The sequence below is a fragment of a genome, assembly GCF_019968985.1.
Source record: "MAG: Porospora cf. gigantea B chromosome Unknown PgB_NODE_11315_length_1135_cov_1375.65, whole genome shotgun sequence".
Taxonomy (NCBI): domain Eukaryota; phylum Apicomplexa; class Conoidasida; order Eugregarinorida; family Porosporidae; genus Porospora; species Porospora cf. gigantea B.
The window spans coordinates 88-1,135 of record NW_027178530.1 but is presented as its reverse complement, the minus strand read 5'-3'; the positions used below and the strand labels follow the sequence as shown (position 1 = coordinate 1,135).

Genomic DNA, 1,048 nt, shown 5'->3' with positions numbered 1-1,048 from the left:
GTTCCTAGACTCAGGGTGGTCTACAGCTTCACAGTACAGACCTCCGAGTTGTCCCATATTGCTTGTAAATATGACCTTTCCTGGGTTAACGAATGTTGTTCCTCCTTTGATCTCTCGGGTCACAGGCCATCGGTCAGTGAGTTGGAGAAGTTCTTCAATAGGCATTTGACCATTAAACTCGTCGAACAGGATGGTCTGGTGATGCCCATCCTCGAACCCGTCGAACCATCTGGGATTGAATACTTGATAAATCGCTCCATTGGCTTCGGCCCTTGCAGTAGACGTTTTCCCAGTTCCAGTGTTGCCAAAGAGGATCACGATCTCCTTCGGCTGAACAACTCCCGACTCTTCCACAACAATGCGTCGTTGGTGAGCCATCATGCTCCTGACTATGCGTTCATAGCGGAAACAGTTGCTCCTGTCTTTGCCCTCCTTGCTGCAGTAGACTTGGTTCTGAACATCACTTCCCTTGGCCATTTCAACGTGGGCTTTAGGGAGCTTCTTCTTAAGCGATGAAAAACGCAGCCCATGGACGTTGATGAAGCCTTGGAGGTGAAGATGCCCAGTAGTAGGCGCCTTCTCACGCGCGATAATACAGTAGACAAGATTCGTTAGGCTCTTGAGCCAAGCAATGACGATGTCAACATGCGTAGTAGTTGTATCGTGATCAGTAAAGCAGAATCTCGTCATTATGCGAATTTCCGAAATTAGTGCACACAAAATTAGTGCACACAGAATTAAAACATGTAAAATTTCGTCGGTCGGCGTCGAAGACGGAGCAAGCCGAGTGGTGCATAGGCGTTTAGATACTAGCCGGTCAGCACAGACATGGTTTTTGGTCGGTCAAAGCACCCACTAAAAAGATACGTTATATGATATAAATCCCCCCTCAGTGACGACTTTTCGGCTGAAGCTGGACCGTCTCACGTTGGTGATTCGGTCAAGGGGGGTGGTGACGACCATGAACCAAAAAACATGGAGGCGGCGTGAGGTAGTAGTATTACCCTCACGCCACCTCTGAATCCAATGATCAAGAACGAAATTCAAG

The 1,048-nt window shown here is 48.2% G+C and overlaps 1 protein-coding gene across 1 annotated transcript; it reads right to left on the bottom strand.

Moving 5' to 3' along the window:
• Positions 1-690, bottom strand: KVP17_005284 (uncharacterized protein; the record flags this gene model as incomplete). The annotated part of the gene is made up of 1 exon (XM_068515089.1): positions 1-690. A coding segment is annotated over one exon (690 nt), but the record flags the coding sequence as incomplete, so codon positions are not given.
• Between the last annotated feature and the right edge of the window lie 358 nt (positions 691-1,048).